Raw genomic sequence first — 21,788 nt, 5'->3', positions numbered from 1 at the left:
AACAGCAACAAAAGCAGAGAAAGCAGTTGAGAGAGAGAGAAAAAAAAAAGAGGAAGGGATAAAAAAAAAAAAAAAAAAATAAGAAATCAACAAAAAGAAGATCAGTGAGAAGGAGTGAGAGAAGGAAAAAGAAGCAACAACAAAAACAACAGCCGAGGAAAGGTGTGGAATGGTGAGATGTTGGGGCGAATTGGGACCGCAAGAGGACAGATGGGGACACAGTACCAGTATAGTGAGACAATGACGGGGCATTATCTGCCGTTGCCACCGCCAGTCCTTCAGCAATATACATTACGTCTGAAGGCGTGTCTAGGGGATCCCGCAATGACGCCAAAAGTTTTTGAAGCCATGCTGCACGACGAGGAGTTTTACCGCGACGTAAACAGCATGTACACCAAGGAGTTTGTGGAGCTGTTGAGGGCAGTGGGGTGTAGATGGTTGCGCCTGCACGTCTTTGAAATTCTGGGCCACGGTCAAGACGCCGGAGGCAATCGTGTTGACACCGATCTTGTCGAGGATGACGGGGCGGGAGCTGCAGCCGCTGCCACCGCAGGCCATCTTAGTTTGGAGGCGAATGAGGAGGAAGTGATGGAACCGGAGCGTGAAGGGAGGCAAGAAAACACAATGATATCCAAGGAACCTAATGTGTACAAGGAATTGCACTCTATATTGCTGCTGTTGACGGTGATGGGATCACCATACCGTATGGTGCGGGATGAGGGTTGCCTTACAATGTCGTGTAACATTCGTTTGCTGCTCTGTCGCGACCCGTCTCTTGTCTACCTCGGCCTGCTGATCAATTTCACACAGCCGCATTTGCCAGATAAGGCGCTGGACGGTGTTGCTCTGATGCGTGTTATTGCCCACGGATGGGGGGCCTCACCCACTTTTGAAGATGTTTTGAGGTGTTCGTTGCAGGCTCGGCAGCGAAGCAGGCAACGCACGGGTGCGTGTAGCCAACAGGATGTGGACGCCGCGATGCTCCAGCTTCCACACTTGGTGAAAGATCCGCTGCGAATCCTTCACGAGAGGTTTCTGCAACGGACTTTGCGGGGCGGCACAAGTCAAATTGATCCCGTGCCAATGTGCAGGACAGTACTGAAAAACATGGAAGAGGCAGCGGGGGATCCAGAGAAGTTACTGTGGTGGTGCCGCTGTCGGCTGTTGTGTTCCCAGTTGCTACCAAGCTCGGATCGTGAAGAGGTGTTCTCAGGGCCATTGAGTGACTTCTTCCGTAGTGTCTGGAGGACGGAGAGGCTTTTTTCCACCATTTTAGAGGAGGCCGAGTTTGACGACAATCCCGGTGGTGACTGCGAGGAGTCTTCATGCGGGGCGGTGCCGAGTGCGGCGATGCTTGTCGGGACAATTGCAGACGTTGTACACGCGTGGCACTTTGCACTACGAGGATGTGCAGCCATTTCCGGCCTACTTGCTATCCGCTACGTGCAGAACCCATTGGACTCGGTGAATTGTGTTGTCCCGCAGCACCGGAAATTTCAGGAGGGCAGCCATTGCTGCCTCGCGGAGGATTGGCAGTACCGCCTCCTCACAGAGTACCACAGCACCCACCTCGCGCTATTCACACCAACCAGCTCCACCGGGCATGCGTCGGCGCTTCCAGCTATGGTGGCGCAACTGACGGATATCTTGCGTCTTCAACCGCACTACTGCCCTGTGCTTCTCATGCGAAGCCTGGCACTTACGGGGGAGAACACAAATATTTCGATAGCAATGAACCATGGCCTCGTACGCGCAGTCGTTGCGGTGATGCGAGCATACATGGACGAGCAACAGGTGAGTGATGCGGGATATGAGCAGCAACATATCCGCAGGAGGACTGGAGAGGAGAGGACTATTGTGTATGGCTGGAGCTATGAGGCAGTGAGAATTTTGCGTTGTTGTTTTGTTGTTCTGGAACGGCTCGCCACCGTCTCGACGCATGAATACATAAATCCAATTGTGTTTCTTCTGACCCCCAATGAGGAGGATGGCTACGAGCTGTGCCAAGACATATGCAGGCGGATTCTTCACCGTGATGGCCATCCCGTTCTTCTTGCGGCTGCCTTTCGCTTTTTTTCGGCGTGCATCCATCACAATGTTCGCGATGTGGTGCCCGCGTTGCTGCAGCGGGGTGTGCTGCAGACGATTCTGGAGATTGGCGAGAATCCCACCATCCTCAGGCGGTACAACGAGAGGACAGGTGGAGTTCCACTGTCATCTGCGCCAGTCGGTTCAGCCGGTACCGAGCCAAGAGGCGCTACGGGCCCACAGACGACATCGGGATCAAGCAGTCCGGACGGCAGGATTTGTGAGACGTACGCCTGGCTAGTCAGCGAAGAGGACGCGACGCAACGTGCCAGCGTTACCACTGGTAGAGACGCCAACACCATCATACCAGTGGATCCTTCCGCGTACTATGAACAGGCCATCCCGATGTTAGACATTTGCAGCGTTTTGCAGGCCTTTGCCGTGCACAACAGCACGCACGCACAACTTCACAGGCCACAGTTAATGTGGAGTCTTTTGTGGTCGCTCATTGTACCCGTTTCTACCGCATCGCCGGCCCCGTCAACGGGGGTTTCGCCACTGCGTGTCAACACCCGAGCAGCGACGGCGGCAGGGAAGGATCTCATTTCGTTGCTTCGCACACTGCCTGATCTGCGGGACAGTTTTTTTGAGGCTTTCTCTGAGACGCTGAAGGGCCTTGTGGCGGCGTCACAGCGACAAAACCCACCAGAGGAGATTGCAATTTCCATGTGGAATATTATTGCGTGCATCAGCGGAGCGGAGTTCCGTCAACTTTCGCACCGCATTCAACATCGCCGTCAGCGCAACTATGCACCCGACCACAACAGTTTGATAGGTGAAATGCTCACTCAGAAGCTCGTTAGATACAAATCAACGCTTTCACAGGCGATCCGCGCACTCCTGCAATTGCCGCACCGTATTTCTGTCGTCTCTGCCAACTGCAGCGTACTGAGTTTGTTTGTATGTAACATCCCATTGCCGATACTTGACCACATTTCCTCTGTGATTCTCAGTCATGTAACGAAGATTGCTGAACTCGTTCAGACATCTGGATCGGCGCCGAACGGCGGTCTCAGCGAGGACCAGGCAACTTCTTTGCTGTTGTTGACGTGGGCCTTCTTCTGCAGGTTTCATAACCAATCCCCACCGGCGGCCATCTCAAAACTTCGGTGCGAATTGGCCAATGCGCTCTTTGATACATACGTTGCGTTGGAATTGGCGCGTGGTAAAGCCGTCGCCGCCACCACCACCAACTCCCCCACTGGTGGCAACGAGGCCGATCGCAATGACACGGAATTAAACCGTGCCGCAACAGAAGGGAGTGGGATATTTTTTGCTTTCTCACGCCTCAGCACACCCGCGGCTATGTCGTTGCCAACCACGTCTGAGACTGATGTTCCCGCAGACTGGCCATGGGTGTTTGGGGCGAGCCATTTGGAGGATTCTCTCCTATTGCAGGAGGAACGGAGTTTGCCGGAGGCTACAGCCACGTTGTTTACTGTTGGTGATGGTGGTGGTGGTGGCGCAGAACGGGGGACGCTGAGTGCGGTCGACCGATTCCGTGAGAGCATTGCGTTCATGCTTCAGCCGTCCTCGGATCGCCGCCAACAGTTCTTCTCTCCCACTCGGGCATACCGTCAACATGGCTTCTTGTCAGCAAACCAGCAGTTTCTGCTGCCCGTGAGCACGGCTCACCTGCTGACTGGGGCAGAGAAGGCCCTGAAGAAAATTGTGCAAGAGATGATGAAGGCTGTTCAGGGGCGTCTTGACATGGGGAACGAGACCGCAGAGGGCTGTATGGGTGGTGCGGGGATATTGAGGACTCTCCGAGTCGTTGCTCTTGACGCGTTGAATATTTCCCAGCTTAAAGAAGTGGAAATGAGGATGCGGTTTGCCGAGGGTCCGATCTCTATTGTCTGGCGGAATGGCGGCAACGCGGACGGCGGCTTTACGGCGCTCTTTACTGGCATTCTTGCGTGCCTGCAGTTCATCACGGAGGGCGTTGTGCCTCTTAGGAAATTAACACCATCGTTAGCCGCAGCGTCCTCACCCTACACGGCAATGGGTGCCGCCACCGATAACGGGGCCTTTACGATGACTGCAAATTGTGAGGAAGATGAAAATGCCGACGAGGACGGGGCGGTGGGCTCGAGGCTTTCGAGTGTTGTAAGTTCCATGACGCGCATTCTCGAGCTACTTTTGAGGACGACGCCGGAGCGGAGTTCGACGCGCCGCCACTGGGTGCAGCCACTCCTGTACTTTATGCTTGCCATTTGGCGGGCCCACGGTCTGATGTTTACACCGGCAATGACGCTTGGGGTCCTCGCGCGTCTGTTTGACTTCAGTACGGACATTCTAGATGTGAGCGCTGACCGGTCGCTTTCAGCATTCCTTTCAAGCATTGCCGAGGGCGACAATGAGGACATGGTGCAACTGACGTCATTTTGGTCAGAACTTCTTGCGCGGGAGGGAGGGACTGCCGGGGATAGGGATGACGACACGGTGCCCGAGTCTTTCCGTTCGCCGAATGAGGAGGGGATAGATGATGCAGCGCCGCCCGCCTCTCTTCCCGCCTCTGGGGACCAACAGCAGCAGCGGCCGTGTTCGTCGCCGCACGTCTCGCTGGCGGAATGTGCGAGGGAGTGGGTACTTGACGTCGCATCGACATTGCGCTTTGCCGACGGCGTGACGGAGGACGAGCAGAAGCAAATGCGACGCCTGTGCTGTAGGGTGTGTTGGATCTACACTACACTCACGCCACAGAAGGAGCTGCCCGATAGAGTTGCGATGCCCTCTGGCTCAGACAGGCATGTCATCCTGCTGCCCATCATCCGCCGCATTCTGGAGGATCCCGGGCGGAACTACACGCTGCTGGAGCTGCTGGCAGTACTCATCTCACAGGAGGAGACGGAGAAATATTTTGTTGTGCTCTTTAAAAGGACGCAACTTCCCCGCGCCATTTTTGATTGTGTCACAGCGGAGGTTCAACGACTCTCCGACGAGTCTTCGTCGGATGCGTTCCAACTGCAGAGGCAGCGGCTTCGTCGCAAGGCAATGTTGGGACAACTCTTTTGCTTTCTTTCAGTCTCGTCGGCAAACACACTGGGGGAGAAGAAAATGCGTGTGTGCGCTTACTACCGCAGCAGCCCTTCCAATTTTTGTTGGATGGGCCACCTCTGTCGCCATCTGCATCCTCAGAACCGGACCCCAATGCGTCGTCAGATCAAATATGATATGTCTTCGAGTCTTGTGGCATCTGTCACGTCACTTCTTAGGGGATTTGGCTACAGTGACGCTTGTGAGGAAGAAGCTCCGTCGGAGAATAAAAGCAGTAAATCGCGTCCTGACGAGGTCAGCGGCAACAACACGAACTGCCCAAAGAAGGCTGAACTGGAGGCATCTGTGACGAGTGAGGAAAACTTGAATCGGGAGCCTACCGGGCAGGCTGTTGCCGTTTCCCCCGCATCTTTGACCAGTGCTGGTAGCAACTCGACAAGGAAGGCCGTTCGAGATGCACCGAAGGTGGAGCTCCGACTGTCCGATGTTTTGGGCATCACATCGATATTGCCTGATGATCTCTTGTTGCAATGTGCCGAGCTTGTGTTGGACTACTTGGCAGAAGAAGACGCCGAATTGGAGGAGCAACGGCAGGAACAGGAGCAGGAACAGGAACCGGAGGAGGATGGTCGCGGCGGTAACGGTGGCGGAGGCAGGCAAAATAAGAAACTGCGCGAGCTGCATGTTTTGGAGACCCCAGTCACGCACATTGCGGTGGATTTTCTTTCGAAGGTACTGGGCTCGTCCGAGACGTCCCTTGTGTCGCACCTGTACCAGCTAAACGAAACAACGAAGAAGGGATTTATTGTACGTGCCATTTCCCGCCTGCTACGCAATGACATGTCCGGCTCGGGCCCACGTGTGCCGGTGATGAAGGCGCTTCTTGATCAAACAGAACACACAGAGTGGGTGGTGTACTCGGCCATGGTGAGCGCCGTTCAAAACGAGATACGGATGGGCAGTACATACACCCTGCAAGAGAAGGACGTGCAGGAGTTGTGTGCACGGCACGCCCCTCACGCAAGTGCCTGCAGGTCGCATCACGGTCGTGGTGTCGCGGAGGTCCACCGGCAGGCAATCGTACTTAGTGACTTTTTTGTCGCGCTTCGTTCCGTCATTGACAAGCACCCAAAGGCATTCTATACGGTGTTTAACATCTCCTGCGTTGTATTCATCTTGCATATCGGAAACCGCGGCATTGGGCAGGAGAGCGTCAAGACGACTGTGTGGCTAGCGCCCCGCAAACCACCACGCCAGAATGTGATGGGCGGGTCACGTACTCCTCATCGTTTGGCCGTTGAGAAAGTCTTGGAGATGTTGATCCAACGTCTTGAGGGGCGGACATTGGTGCCGCCGCTTGTCACCAGCGTGCTGAACCATATCACAACCCTTCCCTCTGTTGCTTCTATCGTCACGTCATACAACGTCAATGTGCGGATTCCGGGGAGTATGCAGGGTGTCTTTGCAGAGCGCAAGGCGGCCGAGGATGAGCAAGCACATCAACAGCAACAACAACAACAACAGCTTACTGACGCTCCCGTGTTGCGGGAGGCGCCCCTTTTTCTGACGCCATTTTTGGCGGTGATTTTGTTCATGGAGAAGTCACAGCTGGAGCTGCTCGAAGGGTTCTTTTTTAACGTTGCACAAAAGGCGCCCTCACGACTGGTGCATGTGCTTCTGCATGCGCTTGAAGTGATGTTGGAAGCCATACCACCAGGCAAAAACCGTTTTTCTGGAGAGGAAGAGAGCACAGAAAATGCATCATTGAGAAATCCCTCTCCAAGTGACATGGCGTGCAGTTTTTTGCACGTCTTACGGGTGCTTCTCGGAGCTCCGCGGAGCTCTCTTGTATGGCGGCTTTGCGATGAGTTGTGGCAGCGTGACGCCCTCGAAGTGTTGTACCGCATGGTGGAGAAAAAGTGCTGCAACAACGAACGGGACGCAGCGGCACTTCTTCTAGTCATACGACGTGTGCTGCTGGCGTATGGCAAGTGCAACAGCACCTATGGCAAGAAGAGCAGCGGGAGTGATAAGAAAAATACCGAGTCGGATGGTCGTCCCCAGTTGGAGGGCTGCAGTGGTCGTAGTGGAGCCATGAGTTCGCTACAACAGCAGGGACAGCCGCTGCAACCGCCGCAAGCGCCGCAGGAGCAGCAACCACGGCAGTCATTAGCCGACTCGATGGCGGCGCATGAGGCTAGTATGCTTCTACTGGATGAAGGCGATGTCTCTCGGACCCCGCGTACGCAGCCCTCGGGTGCTGTGGACGACGCGTTCTTTTTAGAGGATCTCGTCAGGGGGCACGATCAGCACGGCAGGAATGGCGAGTTGGACGGCATTAGAGATGGCAGGCGGCTCCAATCGCATCATGAAGGAACTCTGACGGAAGTTATGTTTGATATCGGTGAGATGCTACGACCCAACGAGTCCGTGCTTCTGTACCACAGTCGTGGCGACTCAGATGGCGACAGCAACCATGATAATGAGGAAGATACCGTGAACACCGCAGAGGATGAGGAGAATGATGAGGGCGATGTGGACATTGTCGGTGAAGAGGTTGACATCCCTGGGCACGCCCCAACACCCATCTCGATGCGGGTGGGCTTGCAGGATAACATGAGCGGTGAAGACGACGATGACGATGATGATGATGATGATGATGATGATGATGATGATGATGACGCGGGCGAGGACGATGGTGAAAACGAGGAGGAGGAAGAAGAGGGGGAAGAGGGCGAGGAGGATGAGGAAGAGGAGGACCTAGAAGAATTGTCATATGTGATTGATCACCCACCCTTTTTGCGTGCCACGCCAAACGATATGGCGGGCGTGGTCTCAGGAGGACTTGCCGATGAGTTTGGGGACGACGGCTTAACGTCATCGCAGCTTCATGGCCTCGCCGAGTGGGAGTACGACCACTACACCACGACACTGAATCGAATCCCCATTGACGACGATAATTGGACGTTGTTTTCCGGTCAGGGCCACGCAGCCATTCTCGAGATCATTGGCCGGCACCGGCGGGAGACGATGGAGATGAATTACAGTGGGGTCAGCGGGGGCGACCGTCATGGTGTTCTCTCGCGGATTGTGAGCCTCTGCGAAGCGATTAACGAGGCGGTGGATTTATCGTGGGACAAAATGTTGATGCTTGAGCCGCTGCCACCTGTGCTGTACGCAGCGGATTCGGAGCCACCGCGTGTCATTCCGCCACCGTTGCCGACGTTGTTCGCGTCTTCTGAAGAAGCTAGCGGTGAGAATGACGCGGGTGCCGTCGGCGACCGCCACGAAACGCCATCCGAGTTGCCGTTTGAAGCGGGCGCAACAAGCGATCCGACACCCCAGGAGCCGGGCGGATCTACCCAACAGGTGGCGGAGGCTGCGGCTGCGCCCAACACCACGGACACGACCATCAACGCCACAGTGGACAATAACAGCAGAGTGGATGTTGCCAACGCACGCATCTGTGCGCTCTTCTTTGGCAACACCGAGCCCGGCAGAGGCGCGGATCCAACGGTGCCACCACCATCGTCATCATCCTTATTATCTGCCAATGCCAATGCCATGGGAGAGGCGCGGAATTCCGCTCCCTCTGTTGCTGGTGTGGGCGAAACGATGAGTCTTTTTGGCAATGCATCATCTACAGCAGAGAGCGTTTCTCCGGAGCCCCCAATGGAACAGCAGCCGTGGTTCGGTGAAATCGAACCTCACTTTCTTGTGGAGCTCCCAGAGTCGTTCCGCCGTGAGCTGCTTTTTGATCACATGAATCTGCTTTTGTGCGGACAAGAGCGGGAAGAGGGGGGTCAACGCACGCACATCTATGCTGCATTTATGAATCAATTACCACCAGACATGCGAATGGAGGCCATTGAAGTCGAGCACCGCTGGCGACGCGTTACCGGCGAAGACTCAGGAACTGGTGGTGCGCAGGGCGGCGACGCGCCCACTTTTCTTACAGAAGTTCTTGCAACTGTTGACCCGGAGGTGCGGCGCGACATTCTGCTAACGTGCGACTTGCGGTATCTCGAGGGGAACGCCGCTCTTCTTGCTGAGGCCACCGTACTCCGCGAGCTTCAGAGCATGGAGGCTCAGGGAGGTGAAGAGGAGGATGACAGGCGCCTGCGGGAGGGACGGGAAGAGGGGGAGAGACTGAGCGGTGATGGGGCAGCCGAGGGAGCGATGTACAATGAGTTATTCCAGGCACCGGCAGAGGACTCACATTTGCCATGGTTCTTGCAGCACCAGTTTCTTGAAGAACATGGCGGCCGCATCGTTCGGCCAACAGGCGCGGAGGCTCCACCCATTAACTTCAGAGACAACAATAACAACAACGCCGGTGGTGGTGGTGGGAATCGGCGACCGGGACGCCCGCCGCGAGGCCACAACCGCGTGACGGAGTCTTTTCTCACCACCCGCATCCGCGCGTTGCAAAATCGTTTTACACGCGAAGAAAAAGTGCCACCGCCACCGAATCGTCAAAATGGTGAAACGGGTGCCCATGCCCCTGTCCCCCCCGTGCCAATTGCTGTGCTTCGGCAGCTCATGGAACTTATCTGCTTCGCGAAGGGCGGCTTTCCGTCGCTGGAGTACGGATGCGCCTCCTCGAGTCTTTCCGTCAGTTCCCAGCTCGTGGTGCTCCTCATAACTGTGTGCGTGAACACCGCAAGCGCGACGGAGGCATTAGTGAATCTGCTCACTGTGGCACTGGATGGGCCCTTGGAGAGAACCGTTTGGGATCCGACATCGGATGGACGTCCCGGGCTCGATCGCAGCCGCATTGCAGTTCAGGTGGTTTTTGTTATTGAGAAATTGATTGAACGGTGCCGCGCGGCCGGGCTGAGTTTCACGATGCTCCCTGATGGCGTGGAGGAGGGCGGGCCGCCAAAGCCCATCGACGAACCATACAATGAGGCGGAGCAACAGGCAATGGACGCGGGGCTTTTTCGACGGCTTATGGAGGTCGTCCTGCGCTTTCCGTCGCCGCGCGCGGAGTTGTCTTTTACGCGTATTTTATCTGCCCTTAACGCGCAGTTGCGGGCACTGGAGGATAACACCGTGAAGGTGCGGTCCCCGCGCGAGCAGTCCTCTATGCCGCTCTCCAACACTATCATTCTGCACCCACGCCACGCCCATCGGCTGCAGTGGACAAGTCTTTGCCAGTATCCATGCCCGAACGGCAGCTTTCTTTGCGATTGCTGTGACACAAAACTGTTCCATGACACGTTTGCGTTCTGCTGTTCACTCTGCCACTATGTTCTTTGTCCACAGTGCAGTCTTGTAACGTTGACTGCGGAGGAGGAGTCACAACGCATACGTCGTTGCGCTTACGCCCTTGTGAAATCAAACGGGACCCTGCAGACGGCCGCACGGCTCCTTTCCCATTGGAACTGTACAAACGAGATGGGGCTGCAGACGGTGCAGCTTCTCCGGCGAGGCATCAAGGAAAGTGCACGGCGTGACACAAGTTTGGTGGATCAACACAGTCCAATTGCGGTGGTTGAGCGCATTATTGTCGAACTTGCAAAGGAACTCACGGAGGAGATTCATACACGTTTCAATGCGTTTCGCAGTGCTTTCCTTAACAAGACGGCGATGGGACCCGGCGCCGTGACGTTGTCCGGTGTTGCCGCCACCACAGGTGTCGACCCGGCTGGAAGGGAGTGGACCACGCGAGAGGCGAGCTTTGCGCTTTCTTACCTGAACCTGCGGTGCACAACGAGTCAGTCACACGCATTTTTCTTGCCGTACGCCGAGACACTTCGACCCGAGCAGCGTGAGGTGTCGCTGATGTGGCACGCCTCGCAGATGTATCTTGCCGAGGTGGCATCCATTTTGCAGCGGCTACAAAATCGCTCTTCTGTGCTTTTGCCGCACGCGGTACTTCTCCTGTTGAATCGATTCTGTCAATTCCACATGGCGGAGGCGCGACGAGGGTCGTGCTCGGCAAGTCTTGTCATGGAGAGTCACAGTACCCCCACGGTGGAGAAGACGGAGACGGAGCGGTTCATGCTGGACACCACACACACACCCTCAAGTGTCTCAGACGCCGCTGTGAACGCCCTCGCGCGTGCCGGGCCGAGGCAACAGCAACAGCAACAACAAACACAACATCCACAGCAATCATTGCGGCAAACTGGACGGTTGTATCAACAGCAACGATCCAATTCAGAGGGTGAAAGTGCTGAAACATTGGACTCGACGCGTGACGAACGTCCCGCGCTGCCGCGTTTGGTGCGTCAGTTTGTGGAGCGCAATAAGACGACTATCAACACCCTCATTCAGTATGACCCGAAGCTGCTAGAGGAGAACTTTGCCTTTCTTAAGACAGAGCCCGGATTTATTGACTTTAATATTCGTCTGCTTGACTTCCAGCGGCACATCAGCCATACGACGCATGGGTCTCGAATTAGTCTGAGCATCAGCCGTGATCAGTGTTTGCGTGATAGTTTCGCCCAACTCTCAAAGCTAAAGTCCTTTCACGGATCGTTAAATGTGCGCTTCCGCGGTGAGGAGGGTGCGGACGCGGGCGGTTTGACACGGGAGTGGTTTCAACTTCTTGCGGAGGAGATGGTAAACGACGATTATGCGCTCTTTATTCACTCTCGGGAGGGCATGACGTACCGGCCGAACCCCTTTTCGGATGTCAACCCGAACCACCTGCAGTATTTCAAGTTTGCGGGCACCGTTGTGGGCATGGCGGTAGCGCACAGCGTCCCCATCGACGTGCACTTTACGCGTGCGGTGTACCGCCACATGACAGGCGTTCAACCCATCTTCCGCGACCTTGAGAGCGTCGACCCGGAGTTGTATGACAATCTCAACTGGCTTTTGCGGAACGACGTCAACGACTTGGGTCTCTTTTTCACTGTTAGCTGCGAGCGGTTTGGCGTTATTCAAGAGACGGAGCTTGTGCCAAATGGTGGGCACGTTGCCGTGACGAATGCGAACAAGTCTCAGTACGTACGGCTGCGTTGCGAGTTTCACATGACGCGGCAAATTGAACAACAGATGGAAGAATTTCTTAAGGGCTTCTACACCGTCATCCCGCGGAAGGAGATACGCAATTTCACTGCGCAGGAGCTGGAGCTTGTCATCTGCGGCATGCCGGACATTGACGTGGAGGACTTGCGTGTGCACACGCTGTACGATGGCTACACCGCCACCTCTCCTCAGATTCGGTGGTTCTGGGAGGTCGTCGCATCCATGACGAAGGAGGACCGCGCGAATCTTTTGCAGTTTGCCACTGGCGCGTCGAAGGTGCCACATGGTGGGTTCAGCAACTTGGAGTCGGCGAGCGGGACGACACAGCGGTTCACCATCACGCGTTGGGGCGACAGCGTTGATCTTCTCCCACAGGCGCACACCTGCTTCAACAAAATTGACCTGCCCGAGTACCCGAGCTGCGAGGAGCTGCGAAGGAAATTGATGCTCGCCATCACTTTCGGCAGCAGGGGATTTTCAATGCTGTAGCGAGGAACCGTCCCCCCCACGCCACTCCACGCCACTTCTTAATCGGACGGGGTGGAACGAGGCAACGCAGGCCACAACGCATCAATGTCCATAGAGGGAAGGAGAGGGGCCGATGCGTGTTCGCACTGCCATTTACACTTCCTATGTATGCACAGTTGTTGATGTGCAATGAACTGAGTAAAAAGCACACACAAAAACACACGCATACTTATATGTTATATTAAATTATATTATATTATCAAAAATAAGAACAAAAAATACACCGTCACGCTAAGCGAATAGGGAGATGAGACGCGATTTAAAGAGAAAAGTGAGAAAAAAAAAATAAGGAAGAGGGGTTTAGAGGGGGGATTTAGGGGGGTGGGGTAAGGAAGAAAAAGTGCGGCAGAATTTTTCTTCTTTTCTCTCCCCATCCTTCCTCATTCTTTCTCTCTCTAAATGCCTGCGTATAATACACATGCATGTAATATATATATATATATATACACGTACGGTAAAGAAATAAGAATAGGAGGGAGAAGTAAAACAGTAGTAAATAGGCGAAGTGGAAAGAGAAAAAAAAATAAAAAAAAGAAAAAGTTTGAGTAAGAGGAGGAATCAGAATGAATTGAGTGCTGGAGGCGGGGGACAATATATACATACATACATATACATACATATGTGCGAGAGGACGAGGGCGAGGGGGTGCGAGGAGGGAGAAACGCATTTGGTTTACACGTCATGAGGTGAGAATTTCAGTGCCGCATTTGTTGTGATGATTTTCCTCCGGGGAGAGGGGATGCAAATATGTACGCATCTGGCGCCGTCACACACACACACACACACACGATACGGAAGCGCGCACATGTATGCAGAGGACAAATAAATAAATAAATAAATAAACGCATACAAATTGCACACACATGTATTGTTTTATTTATGTAAACAAGGGGGATTTTGGGTTGTAGCACCCACGGCGTGTCCCCCCGGAGGTCTCCCTCTCCCTCTCTCTCTCTCCCTAAAAAAAAATATATATATATATTTCTTTTTGGCTGTTGTTGTGCGGACTGTGATGGGGGCATACCCCCAAACAGCAACAGTTTTATATTTTAAACATCATTTATTTGACTTCTTTTTCCTTGTCCTGCGGGGAGGAGTAGTAGTAGGGGGGAATTGCTTTACTTCTCGTGTGTGTATGCATTTGGCTAACTGTGTGTGTGTGTGTTTCGCGAAGTGCAGTTAAATGAACAAATCCAAAAGAATGAGAACAGATCTAAAAACAAAAGACAAAAAATAAAATAAAATAAAAGAACGAAAAGAAAAAAAAAAAAAAGAAAAAACAAAACAAAACAAATTTGGCGATTATTATTATTATTATTATTATTATTATTATTATTATTATTATTGGCAACCACCGACATTTTTATTACTTTCTTTTCTACCCCTAACCCTCCTCCTTTTCCCCTTTCCCTTTCTGTGAGGCGGGCGGCGTTGACTGTTTGTTTTTGTCTTTCTCTCTTTCTCTCTCTCTCTCTCAGCCGCGCTTTCTCTCACTTTTTTTTTTTTCTTGTCTGTGTATTTGTATTTGTATTTGTGTGCCCGTGGATGCCTCCACTGTTGCGGCATTTCTTCTTGACCCGCAAACTCCTTTTCTATTTTTTTAAATTTTATTTTATTTTATTTTTCTTGGCGTCGCGTAGGCAAGAGAAGGAAGGCCCGAAGTTCGCCTACACGCATATCCACACAAAGGACTTCCCGAGTTGTAGGAATCGACCATCAACAAGAGGGGTGGAGAGGAGGGGGGAGGAGAGTCATCGTTGATAAGATTGCTTTTACTTTATTTATTATTATTATTATTATTATTATTATTATTATTATTATTATTTTGTTTTTTCCAGCGGGAGTAGACGAGAGAAGAGGCGATAACAAATGCCGTTGGACTCTGTCGAGTGGCTGCGGCGGCTCATCGCTTTCGACACGACAAGCCGGAACTCAAATCTCGAACTGATCGCATGCATCCGCGCATATCTGGTGGATGAGTGCGGCCTGGAAAAGGTGGTGGTGCAAAGGGCCGCCGATGACGTCCACGCAAACCTGTGGGCGACTCTGCCAGGTGAAGGCGGCGTGACGGAGGGCGGCATTATTCTCTCCGGCCACACCGACGTGGTCCCGGTGGACGGGCAGAAGTGGGACAGCGATCCGTTTACGCTGACGGAGCGGGATGGGAAACTGTACGGTCGCGGCACGTGTGACATGAAGGGATTCATTGCCGTGTGCATGTCTATGACCCCTGAGCTTCTCAAGATGAAGCGCGCGAAACCGATCCACTTTGCCTGGACATACAATGAAGAGACGGACTTTGCGGGCATTCGACAGCTGGTGGCAGACGCCGGCATCCCTGTTGGCGCTGCGGCGGGCTGCATTATTGGCGAGCCCACGGACTTTAATTTTGTCGTTGGTCACAAGGGCATCAGGAGCAGCATTGTACATCTGCGGGGCAAGGCGATGCACTCATCATTGGTTCCATATGCCTGCAACGCCATTGAGCATGGCGCCGAAATTGTGCGATTTCTGCGCGATCTTGGACGAGAGTTTCGTGACAGCGGTCCCTTTGAGAGGGAATACGATGTGCCTTACACCACCGTGTGTCCCGCCATGGTTGAGGGCGGCAATGCAAGAAATACGGTACCGGCTGATTGCTACATCACGTACGAATTCCGCAACATTCCCGGCCATTCCGGGAAGGAGATTCAGAAACGCATTGATGACTTTGTTGCTGCGACGGCACAGAAGATGAAGGAGGAGGACGGCAGCTGTGGCACAGAGTCTAGTTGTCTGGATGAGCAGGAGGCCTTCAAGGGGCGCAGCGACAGTCGCGTCTGTGAGGCACTAAAAGCCGCCAGCGAGGAGTCGTGCAAGATGGTACTGGCACCCTTTTGCACAGAGGCCCCCAACTACCAAATGTGCGGGGTGGACACCATCGTGTGGGGGCCCGGCGGCCTCTGCGCGCATCAGCCGAACGAGTTTGTGGAGGCGGCAGACTTGAAGAAGACAGAACGCATTCTTTTAAGGGCGCTGGCTCAATTAACGGGCTCGGCAGTCGGTAGCCGGTTATGATAAGGACCGCATATCTTATTTTTTATTTTTATATTTTATGCTTTTTTTTGTTTGTATAGGACATATAAATAGAAAACGGTATTAGCAAAGAGGAGTCGTGTCTATGGGCATTTTGCTATATATATATTTTTTTTATTATTTATGCCTTTTCTTTTTGTGCATGTGTCTATCTACTTGACTCATTGGTACTTTTCTTTTGTTATAAAGAAAAATGCCACGCATGCGGGTGTTTTTATTGGCGGATGACACCATTCTCCACCCCAGCGAGGGAAAACACATCAGAAAAGGCGTTGCGGGTGCGTGGGCTAGAAAGAAGGAAATAAAGAGAAGGAGAGATGTGGTCTATTAATAAATATATTTCCTGTCCGTGCCTTATGCAAAGACGCGCGGGTGCTCTTTGACATGTTTGCATGGATTCTGTGTGCGAGGTGCGTTGCCACTCTTTTTTTTTTTTTTCTGTTGTTCCCGTCCCGCGGCGTGGGGTGTGTGTGGATTTCTCTAAGAGTGAGAGTTTGAGCACACAGCAACGAGCGACGCAAACACAGAGAGAGGGAGAGGAAGAAAAGGAGATTCGGGGGGATGTCATCCACGAATGAGACGCGCGCCCAGATTGACGATCTCGCCGCGGCGATTGCGCGGGTAAAGAAGGAGAAGGGGGCTGCCAGCGAGGAGTGTAAGGCCCTCGTTGCCAAAATGACGGAGCTGCGGAAGCAACTCCCTGCGAAGAAGGTGGAGAAGGCGCCGGAGCTCAGTTACTTCGACACGCGGCTGGCGATGGTGAAGGAGTTAGGGCTCCTCGGCGCCGCGTACCCGCACAAGTTTGATCGTCAGTACACGATACCTGCCTTCAAGGCGCGTTTTGCCCCGCAGCTTAGCGAAAAAGGGCAACGTGTCGAGGAGGTCGTGGCGATTGCCGGCCGGATTGTCAACAAGCGAAGCTCGGGCTCGAAGCTCAACTTTTTGACGCTGCAGGGGGACGCCGACACCGTGCAGGTGATTTCAGCCATCAGCGACTACGTGGATGACACGTTTGCCGCCGTTCACGGCAGGATCAGGCGTGGCGACATCATCGGCGTGAAGGGCGTCGCATCGCTCTCAAAGACAGGGGAGTTTTCCATGAACGCGTTTGAGATCACCCTGCTATCGACATGTTACCACATGCTGCCCGATGGCTGGTACGGGCTGAGCTCAATTGAGCAGCGCTTCCGCCAACGGTACCTGGACTTTATTGTGAATCGCGAGAACATACAAACGTTTGTCACGCGCTCTAAAGTCATACGATACATTCGGAATTTTTTTGAAGACTTGAACTTTCTTGAGGTGGAGACGCCGGTGCTGAACCAAATCGCCGGTGGTGCCGCCGCCCGTCCATTCATCACGCACCACAACGAATTGAACCAGAGGATGTACCTGCGCATTGCTCCCGAGTTGTACTTGAAGGAACTTGTTGTGGGCGGGATGGACCGCGTGTACGAACTCGGCAAGCAGTTCAGGAATGAGGGCATTGACCTCACACACAACCCGGAGTTTACAAGTGTCGAGGCGTACTGGGCCTACGCCGACTACAATGATTGGATGCGCACCACGGAGGATCTCTTCTACGGACTCGCCATGCACATTCACGGCACACCGTTCGTCAAGTATGCCCCCAAGGACTCAGAGGGCAATCAACTTGCTGAGGTGGTCTTTAACTTCAACAAACCCTTTAAGCGCCTGTACATCATTCCGGAGCTGGAGAAGCGGACGAACGTTAAGTTCCCCACCGAGTTCGAGAGCGACTCATCCAACGCATTTCTGCAGGAATTGTGCAGTAAACACGAGGTGGAGTGCACCCCCCCGCTTACAACGGCACGCCTGTTGGATGCGTTGATTTCCCACTACTTGGAGCCGGAGTGCCAGGACCCGACTTTTGTCTGCGATCACCCACGTGTCATGTCGCCCCTCGCCAAGTGGCACCGTAATGACCCTCAACTAACAGAACGATTTGAACTCTTTTTGAACAAGAAGGAGCTCTGCAACGCGTACACCGAGCTTAACAACCCAATAGTGCAGCGGGAGGAGTTCATGAAGCAGCTTCGGAACAAAGAAAAGGGCGACGACGAGGCGATGGATATCGACGAGGGGTTTGTTCAGGCACTGGAGCACGCATTGCCCCCGACAGGCGGCTGGGGGCTGGGTATTGACCGTCTCGTTATGTTCCTCACTAGCCAGGCGAACATCAAGGAGGTTCTTCTCTTTCCTGCCATGAAGCCGGAGACCTCGAGCTCCCTCACGTACCCACCCGGCACGCTACTTAACGGTCAGGGCGTACCTCTCCTCTAAAACTCCGTCACCCCCACCACCCACCAGCTCTCAATGTTAACACCGCACAGCGCAAAGATGAACATTTGAGACACGGCGAGCATCATTATACTAGGAAATCTGCAGGGGTGCGGTGGAAGCAGCGAAGAGCCAACAACAAGCAAACAAAAAACAATCAAAAAAATATGGGACGATAAATGAAACGCTTTTAAACTGGGTGGTGACGGGGGATGACCTTTGCACCATCACAGCGCCACATCTGTGCGTCTGGCATGCCTGCTCCACCTCAACTTCAGCACGAAGAGCAAGCAAGCAAGAAGGAAAAATAAAAACAAAAATAAAAATAAATAATTGCGAAACAACAACAACAATTACTACATTTGATCATTATCCCTTAAATCCTGCAACCCACCGCACACCACCGTCCTTCTTAAACGCACAAACACACAGATACTGATTTACACTTTTACAAATTTTCTTTTTGACTTTCTTTACAGAGTAATCAACCGAATCAGGAAGGGCACAACAACACATAAAAGAGAAACGTTCTCAATCAACACAAAGGCAGTGACAAACATTTTAGAAAAGCGAATAACGGCGCTGACATGAAGCACTTTGACCCACGACGATCCATTCCATTCAGCCGCTGAGCCCCACCCCCCCCGATCCTCCGTCACGTGTGTGTGCGTGTGTGCTTTGCCTGGCCCTGTGATGATTGTGGCATCTCTCCATGGATTTCGCGTGACGCAAACTGCCTACGAACCTAATGCCAAGGCTGAGGGCCGTTCCCCGCGCTCCCCCTCTCCACTCCCTCCCTTCCATTTCCCTCTCCCCGCACGCGTGGAATGATGAGAGCAAGGAGGAACGAATTGCCGGAGCGCAGCCCAATGACGAACGGATCCATTTTGCTTCCTCACTGACCCTTGAGTGCGTGACCCTTTCGTTTCTGGTTCCCCTTCCCCCGTCCGCTGTGGGCGTGGCGGTGCGCCGGTGATGCGTCAAGCAACAACTGATGTAATGAGTCCGAGCTGGCCTGTGAGGACGCTTTTTGCCCTGACGGCGCGCCGCCGCTCCTGCCGCGGTTTGTTGCCCCGCGTGATGAACGAGCAAAGAAGGGAATCTCTTGTCGAGCCGGCGAGCCTGCGTGTCCGCGGCGCTGACATGAAGCACTTTGACCCACGACGATCCATTCCATTCAGCCGCTGAGCCCCACCCCCCCCCCGATCCTCCGTCACGTGTGTGTGCGTGTGTGCTTTGCCTGGCCCTGTGATGATTGTGGCATCTCTCCATGGATTTCGCGTGACGCAAACTGCCTACGAACCTAATGCCAAGGCTGAGGGCCGTTCCCCGCGCTCCCCCTCTCCACTCCCTCCCTTCCATTTCCCTCTCCCCGCACGCGTGGAATGATGAGAGCAAGGAGGAACGAATTGCCGGAGCGCAGCCCAATGACGAACGGATCCATTTTGCTTCCTCACTGACCCTTGAGTGCGTGACCCTTTCGTTTCTGGTTCCCCTTCCCCCGTCCGCTGTGGGCGTGGCGCCATGGTCCATCACTGAGTGATGCGAGTGTAATTTTTTAAAAACATAATAGCTACCTCTTCTTCAGTGCAGCTCTGCGGATCTCAACCTGTACAGCACCGCTGTGTGGTCACCGCCGCGCTGCCGACGTTTATATTTTTGCTTTGTAATACCGGCTGCATTTTGGCATGGTTAGTTTGAATTATTTGGAAACGGCGGTGGAAATGCATGGGGAAGCGGGCATCACCCTTATTGCGGCCAATTGTCCGGATTGTCGGCGGAAGCCGAAAGCCAGCAACGTTTTCTTCGCGGGGTCGTTGTTGTTGGTGCAGGGTGGCCGGAATAAAGCAGTGCGCGGACCAGCCGCGTCTTGCTGGGGCGCCGTTGTAACACCATGAGGTCTAGGGGCACGCGTTGCCGCAATGCGGGTCATCGAACCAATTTGCGAAATTACCAGAAAAGAAAATAAAAAGACTTCTGTTATGCCGATGAACGCTCGCTTCATTCTTTTTTTTTTTCTTTTTTGCTTAGTCTCTCACACCAACAGCGACCATGGCGAAGCCGAAACTGCCGACGCTTAGACAGAAGCTGAAGCGGGTTACTGTGCTGCTGATTCTCTTCATTGTGGCCACGACGGTTCTGACCCTCAGGTTCGACACCGCTGCCGATGATGGGGCGCCGGAGCCCAACAACCTCCGCCACTCGCGCGTCACTGCCGCGGAAGATGCAGCACTTGCTCACATCCCACGCAGTGTTGTGGACACGTGGAGCCGGCGGGAGTATCTGATTGTGCTGGGCATTCCCTCCACGGACGACGAAGAGAGGCGAACACGACGCAACCTGCAGCGGACGACGTGCTGGCGGTTCCCCGGTGTGGCGACGAGGGCGAACGACTTCACCGGTGCGATGCTCGTGCTGTACGTTCTTGGGCGGCACCCGTCGCACGGCTATGACTACTCTGCCGCGCTGCTGGAGGAGGCGGCGCAGTGGCAGGATGTGGTCGCGCTGCCGATGAATGAGGGCCGCGTGTCCTCAACAAAAAAGGCGGGCGTTGGTGGAGAAATTGGGACTGAGGCGGAGATTGGTTTGAGCCAAAAGGTGTACATGTGGTTTGACCTTGCGCTCCGTCTGTTTCCGACCGCGAGGTACATTTCGAAGGGCGATGACGACATGTTTCTCCGTGTGCCGCTGTTCGTTGCTCTCCTGCGCCTCCTGCCGCGCCGAAGGATCTACATGGGGGTTCATTGTGGAGGAAATATCTGGGCGAATGGCCGTTCAGTAGGTGTGCATTTTATGGTTGGCTGGTGTTACACGATGTCGAGAGATGTGGCGGAGGCGTTGGTGTCGTTCAAGCCGCTGCGGCGCCTGGCGTACACACCGTACAGCAAGGAGCGTGACGAGGAGTTTTCCTCAATTGGTATGGGTCACGAGGACATGATGGTTGGGCACGTGTTGTTGGAAGAAGTGAAATACCAGCCGTTGATACACGTCAAGGTGCTGCCCTGTCATTTCCTTCAAGCCCGCAGTGACACGGGGGAATCTCAGGTTGTGCCGACCTCGATGTGTGTTCATCATATAAGGGAGGACGACTACGCAGCACTGATGGCGCGCTTCGGCAACGACACGTCGCCTGTTGCTCGTCTGTGGCGGGTCTCAGAGGACGTGATATACCCCTCTTGTGATTGACAAAATAAGGAATCTTTTTTGTATGACTGTGTTTTTTTAACGTGTGCGAGTTAAATATTAATGTGTATCCTAATTATTTGCTTCGTCCCGGTTTGTGTTCTGTGTGCTCTGTGGCCGAACGACGTGGAATGTGTCACCGGCCGCCCCGTGCCCCTGCGGAGCGTGCCACTCCCTGTCCTTGACCCGCGTGCGGGACGTGGTGGTGGAGCCAGTGGGAGCCCGTTGCGTTGTGCTGCGGGAGCGCTTCTGCTGGGAGCACGTGGTGAGTATGTGCGTGTGTGGGCCGGGCCGCCAAGGAAAGATGTATGTAGGTTTGTTTTTGCTATTATCCTTTTTTTTTTAGTTGTGCGATTGGTGGATGGATGGGGTTCAGCGTGTTTTTCCTTCTTTTGTGTGCGTTGCCTGCTTCGGCGTTTGTTTTTGCTATTATCCTCTTTTTTTAGTTAATTGTGCGATTGGTGGATGGATGGGGTTCAGCGTGTTTTTCCTTCTTTTGTGTGCGTTGCCTGCTTCGGCCCTCCCACTCCAGAGCCCTCACCTCGCGGTGGGTGCTTGCGGTTGGGAGCCGCTGGGGATGCATTCTCTGTGCTCGTTTGGTTTACTTGTGAACGGAGCGTCCCACGGTGCGACTG

The 21,788-nt window shown here is 53.8% G+C and overlaps 4 protein-coding genes and 7 non-coding genes across 11 annotated transcripts, besides 32 other annotated features; all 11 read left to right on the top strand.

Moving 5' to 3' along the window:
- Positions 1–6,341: a sequence feature (haploid, Esmeraldo-like haplotype).
- Positions 40–86: a sequence feature (T-rich).
- Positions 178–12,555, top strand: Tc00.1047053508971.50 (ubiquitin-protein ligase-like, putative; the record flags this gene model as incomplete). The annotated part of the gene is made up of 1 exon (XM_805364.1): positions 178–12,555. One exon carries the CDS (start codon positions 178–180, stop codon positions 12,553–12,555), a length of 12,378 nt encoding a protein of 4,125 aa, XP_810457.1.
- Positions 6,342–6,473: a sequence feature (areas merged during assembly that could not be assigned to a particular haplotype. This can correspond to areas where the two haplotypes were merged or to regions with more than two copies in the genome that were merged during assembly.).
- Positions 6,474–14,358: a sequence feature (areas merged during assembly that could not be assigned to a particular haplotype. This can correspond to areas where the two haplotypes were merged or to regions with more than two copies in the genome that were merged during assembly.).
- Positions 6,582–6,608: a microsatellite.
- Positions 7,710–7,766: a microsatellite.
- Positions 7,792–7,844: a sequence feature (CT-rich).
- Positions 11,167–11,205: a microsatellite.
- Positions 12,767–12,794: a microsatellite.
- Positions 13,020–13,040: a sequence feature (AT_rich).
- Positions 13,051–13,132: a sequence feature (T-rich).
- Positions 13,186–13,214: a microsatellite.
- Positions 13,362–13,382: a microsatellite.
- Positions 13,415–13,437: a microsatellite.
- Positions 13,528–13,554: a microsatellite.
- Positions 13,555–13,578: a sequence feature (AT_rich).
- Positions 13,810–13,888: a sequence feature (T-rich).
- Positions 13,896–13,940: a microsatellite.
- Positions 14,043–14,070: a microsatellite.
- Positions 14,185–14,218: a microsatellite.
- Positions 14,359–15,121: a sequence feature (areas merged during assembly that could not be assigned to a particular haplotype. This can correspond to areas where the two haplotypes were merged or to regions with more than two copies in the genome that were merged during assembly.).
- Positions 14,376–14,419: a microsatellite.
- Positions 14,464–15,651, top strand: Tc00.1047053508971.40 (acetylornithine deacetylase-like, putative; the record flags this gene model as incomplete). The annotated part of the gene is made up of 1 exon (XM_805363.1): positions 14,464–15,651. One exon carries the CDS (start codon positions 14,464–14,466, stop codon positions 15,649–15,651), a length of 1,188 nt encoding a protein of 395 aa, XP_810456.1.
- Positions 15,122–16,628: a sequence feature (areas merged during assembly that could not be assigned to a particular haplotype. This can correspond to areas where the two haplotypes were merged or to regions with more than two copies in the genome that were merged during assembly.).
- Positions 15,667–15,690: a sequence feature (AT_rich).
- Positions 15,768–15,794: a sequence feature (AT_rich).
- Tc00.1047053508971.30 (lysyl-tRNA synthetase, putative) lies at positions 16,231–17,973 on the top strand (the record flags this gene model as incomplete). Its single annotated transcript, XM_805362.1, has 1 exon — positions 16,231–17,973. The coding sequence occupies one exon, from the start codon at positions 16,231–16,233 to the stop codon at positions 17,971–17,973; it is 1,743 nt and encodes a 580-aa protein (XP_810455.1).
- Positions 16,629–16,753: a sequence feature (areas merged during assembly that could not be assigned to a particular haplotype. This can correspond to areas where the two haplotypes were merged or to regions with more than two copies in the genome that were merged during assembly.).
- Positions 16,754–20,156: a sequence feature (areas merged during assembly that could not be assigned to a particular haplotype. This can correspond to areas where the two haplotypes were merged or to regions with more than two copies in the genome that were merged during assembly.).
- Positions 18,274–18,300: a microsatellite.
- On the top strand, positions 18,548–18,602 carry Tc00.1047053508971.31. The gene has a single exon (XR_008255580.1). It is a non-coding gene; the product is annotated as a C/D small nucleolar RNA (snoRNA), TB8C1C3, 5' partial (small nucleolar RNA).
- On the top strand, positions 18,662–18,734 carry Tc00.1047053508971.28. The gene has a single exon (XR_008255579.1). It is a non-coding gene; the product is annotated as a C/D small nucleolar RNA (snoRNA), TB8C1C4 (small nucleolar RNA).
- Positions 18,799–18,872, top strand: Tc00.1047053508971.25. The gene has a single exon (XR_008255578.1). It is a non-coding gene; the product is annotated as a C/D small nucleolar RNA (snoRNA), TB8C1C1 (small nucleolar RNA).
- Positions 18,944–19,009, top strand: Tc00.1047053508971.22. Its single transcript, XR_008255577.1, has one exon. It is a non-coding gene; the product is annotated as a C/D small nucleolar RNA (snoRNA), TB8C1C2 (small nucleolar RNA).
- Tc00.1047053508971.19 lies at positions 19,049–19,158 on the top strand. The gene has a single exon (XR_008255576.1). It is a non-coding gene; the product is annotated as a C/D small nucleolar RNA (snoRNA), TB8C1C3 (small nucleolar RNA).
- Positions 19,220–19,292, top strand: Tc00.1047053508971.16. The gene has a single exon (XR_008255575.1). It is a non-coding gene; the product is annotated as a C/D small nucleolar RNA (snoRNA), TB8C1C4 (small nucleolar RNA).
- Positions 19,357–19,430, top strand: Tc00.1047053508971.13. Its single transcript, XR_008255574.1, has one exon. It is a non-coding gene; the product is annotated as a C/D small nucleolar RNA (snoRNA), TB8C1C1 (small nucleolar RNA).
- On the top strand, positions 20,023–21,156 carry Tc00.1047053508971.10 (UDP-Gal or UDP-GlcNAc-dependent glycosyltransferase, putative; the record flags this gene model as incomplete). Its single annotated transcript, XM_805361.1, has 1 exon — positions 20,023–21,156. One exon carries the CDS (start codon positions 20,023–20,025, stop codon positions 21,154–21,156), a length of 1,134 nt encoding a protein of 377 aa, XP_810454.1.
- Positions 20,157–20,509: a sequence feature (areas merged during assembly that could not be assigned to a particular haplotype. This can correspond to areas where the two haplotypes were merged or to regions with more than two copies in the genome that were merged during assembly.).
- Positions 20,510–20,739: a sequence feature (areas merged during assembly that could not be assigned to a particular haplotype. This can correspond to areas where the two haplotypes were merged or to regions with more than two copies in the genome that were merged during assembly.).
- Positions 20,740–21,503: a sequence feature (areas merged during assembly that could not be assigned to a particular haplotype. This can correspond to areas where the two haplotypes were merged or to regions with more than two copies in the genome that were merged during assembly.).
- Positions 21,504–21,788: a sequence feature (areas merged during assembly that could not be assigned to a particular haplotype. This can correspond to areas where the two haplotypes were merged or to regions with more than two copies in the genome that were merged during assembly.).

This window comes from Trypanosoma cruzi, genomic scaffold, assembly GCF_000209065.1.
Source record: "Trypanosoma cruzi strain CL Brener 1047053517109 genomic scaffold, whole genome shotgun sequence".
Taxonomy (NCBI): domain Eukaryota; phylum Euglenozoa; class Kinetoplastea; order Trypanosomatida; family Trypanosomatidae; genus Trypanosoma; species Trypanosoma cruzi.
The sequence above is the reverse complement of the archived record's forward strand: the minus strand, read 5'-3'. Positions and strand labels throughout refer to the sequence as shown.